This window comes from Cyprinodon variegatus, unplaced genomic scaffold (genome assembly GCF_000732505.1).
Source record: "Cyprinodon variegatus isolate N-32 unplaced genomic scaffold, C_variegatus-1.0 Scaffold1033, whole genome shotgun sequence".
NCBI lineage: Eukaryota > Metazoa > Chordata > Actinopteri > Cyprinodontiformes > Cyprinodontidae > Cyprinodon > Cyprinodon variegatus.
The window spans coordinates 221,594-224,673 of NW_015151486.1; the positions used below are offsets into that span (position 1 = coordinate 221,594).

The following is a 3,080-nucleotide window of genomic DNA, read 5'->3' on the forward strand; positions in this document are numbered from 1 at the left end:
CCTAGAGATGAAAGAAATTTAATTGCTTTCAATGGGGAGAACATTCCTTCTGAATGCAGCAAAATAGAAGTTATAATCTTTGGACCAGAGTCTTTGAAAAATAAGCTGATTAGCCAATCATTTCATTAGGATGGGATTAAACTGATTTCAGATAATTAAGTAAAACATCTTGGTGTTGTTTTTAATCAGGACCTGTCATTTAAATCCCATATCAAAGAGGTTTCTAGAATTTCCTTCTTTCATCTGAGGAATATTGGAAAAATTAGAAATCTCCTGTCCAGGGGTGATGCTGAGAAGCTAGTCCATGCATTTGTTACTTCAAGGCTGGACTATTGTAATTCTTTACTATCAGGAAGTCCTCAAACTGTAGTTAAAAGCCTTCAGCTGATCCAAAATGCTGCAGTCAGAGTTCTGATGACAATTAAAAAGAGAGATCATATCTCTCCTATCCTGGCTTCTCTTCATTGGCTTCCTGTTAAATCCAGAATAGAATTTAAAATCCTCCTTCTCACATATAAAGCCTTAAATGGCCAAGCTCCATCTGATATCAGAGATCTGATTGTTCCTTATGTTCCTAACAGAGCACTTCGCTCTCAATCTGCAGGTTTACTAGTGGTTCCTAGAATTTCTAATAGTAAAATGGGAGTCAGATCTTTTAGTTATCAGGCTCCTCTCCTGTGGAACCAACTACCAGTTTTAGTCCTTGAGGCAGACACCCTGTCTACTTTTAAGGCTAGACTTAAAACTTTCCTTTTTGATAAAGCTTATAGTTAGAGTGGCTCAGGTTATCCTGAGCTATCTCTATAGTTATGCTGCTATAGGCTTAGACTTTTGGAGGACATAGGGACCCCTTTTTCATCATTCTGCTTCATTCTCTCTCTGTTCTCCTATTCTGCAGAATCTGTTAGTTCAATCTCTAACCTACTGCTCTCTCTGCTTTTCCTCAGAGTAGCTTTGCCTCGTCTGTTCCTGTTTGGCTGTGATGTCATCCTGGAAAGAAACATCAGCTGTGCTGCTTCCATTCCTAGCCTGGATAGTTGTTGACTCACAAAAGGTAAAGGGACAGGAGGTAGGAGACGTAATCATATACATATATATATATATATATATATATATATATATATATATATATATATATATATATATATATATATATATATATGGAGCAAAATAAAAAACATGACCTGCGGGGCGCGGGAGCTGGTTTGGGGGTCCATGGCTCCTGGGGGCTCTAGAGGTGCCCGGCGGAACTAACCCCGGAGTCTGTTGCCTCCATCAGGGATGGGCCTGGGATGCCCCAGGGTGTCCTGCTCTTTGGAGGGTTCCGTGGTGGCGGACGTGGGTTACTGGCCTGGTAGCTGGGCTGCCGCTGTGTGGGTCCAGGGTAGGTCTGGGGGTCCTTAGGGTGTGTTGTCCACGGGCGGGTGCCCCGGCACAGTGGGTTCGGGTTCTGTGGGGTATGCTGGTTGGGGTCTGGGTCAGTGTACGAGTGGCTGTCCAGCCCTGCCGGGGCCACTGGTGTGCTGTGGGGTCTCGGGGCCTGTTGGCGCCTGGTTTCACCGGTGTTTGGGGGTGGATGCCCGGGTGCGTACTGCCTTATTCCTGGCGGCTGCCCCACGGGGCCTGGCCCACCGGGGCCTGACTGGGGCTCCCCCTGGGGGGTGGGGCGCCCCTGGGGCCTTGGGTCCCTGGGGCCCATGGCCGGATCCTCTTCGGGGTGGCTGCCTGCCGGCAGAGCCCGCGGACTCATCCCTGGGGCTCCCGGGGGCTCCGACATTGCGGTGGCTGGTAGACTTCCTCTGGGTTGTCTCTCTTCCTCCTTCGGTGGGGGGTTGGATTTCGTGGGTTGCCCCTCTTGGGTGCCTTTACTCTTGTGGTCCCTTTGGGCATCTGGAGCTTTGAGTCCTCTGGTGCTTGCCTCAGTGTTCTGGAGGGGGAGGGGGCGCCTCTTCGGCTCTTCAAAACCGCTGTTGAGCATTTCTCCTTTGGATGAACTTTACATGCACAAATGCAATTTCACAGACAACTACAGGTGCTTGGCTCCAGGTACATAGAGATTTACTTCCATAGCCCATATTCTGATTTTCAGCTACTACAGTATACGTACATGTCAGACTGAATAATACTACTTATACTTCAGCTTCAGTTTTTAAAACATATAAATATACAAAATATAACCACGGATGTCTGGGGGACAGTGATTTGCCTAGGTTATTAATGCCGGCATACCATAAAGAATAAATTATGAACAGTTCAGTTTGTGCCTTCAAGTCGATCGCCCATAGGAAGACGTTACTTGGATATAACAAAACGGAATATCTTCAGAACAGCTCCAACTGACACAAGAATTATATGGGTGAGTAGAACATGATGTAATTACGTAAAATCAAGGGCCAAATGTAAAAAAAACGGCGTTCCCCTTTAAGGTGTTACTTTATTGTATGTCTTGTACCATGTCTGTTGGTTGTACTGTTCTTTTTACATCTCTCTGCAGGTGATGAAGCAGACTTAAGATCTTTTATTATTGTCTCCCTTTTATCTCCTCTTTCTTTAATCTTTTCTCATTTTTTTCTGTTTTTCCTTTACTGTTCTGTTTTAATTTCAGTGTCCATATCATCTGTAATACTCCCTGCATGAATTATGATAAAGCTATTTATATGCATAAATCAAGTGGAACACTAAGGCGATAGCTGTGCTGCTCCACTTGTGAAAGTAAAATCTCTTGGGCTTTTTTTGGCATCAAGACAATTTCCACAGGACACTGTAAAAAAAAAAAAGAAAAAAAAAGAAAAGAAAAAAAAAAAAGATCGGTTTTCAACACGACCAATACACAACATGTATCATCTCAAGGCACTTTACAAAGACAAATCAACCAGATCCTAGAGTCACATTGGTTAAAAATTTTATGGAAAACAAAATGATTGCATTCCATTGACTGAAACGAGACCAGGCTCAGCAGGCAAACATACAGAAAGAAGCAGAGATACAAAAGGCTACTGTCAATCAACATCACAGAAAACACACAGCAAGGCAGATAAGCTCCAAGCAAGTTCCCATGTCAGAAGATGAAAGAGAGAACA

General features: G+C 44.2%; 1 protein-coding gene across 1 annotated transcript; it reads right to left on the reverse strand.

Moving 5' to 3' along the window:
* Positions 1 to 1,231: 1,231 nt before the first annotated feature.
* On the reverse strand, positions 1,232 to 1,978 carry LOC107100945 (basic salivary proline-rich protein 4-like). Its single transcript, XM_015399642.1, has one exon. The coding sequence runs from the start codon at positions 1,976 to 1,978 to the stop codon at positions 1,232 to 1,234; it is 747 nt and encodes a 248-aa protein (XP_015255128.1).
* Between the last annotated feature and the right edge of the window lie 1,102 nt (positions 1,979 to 3,080).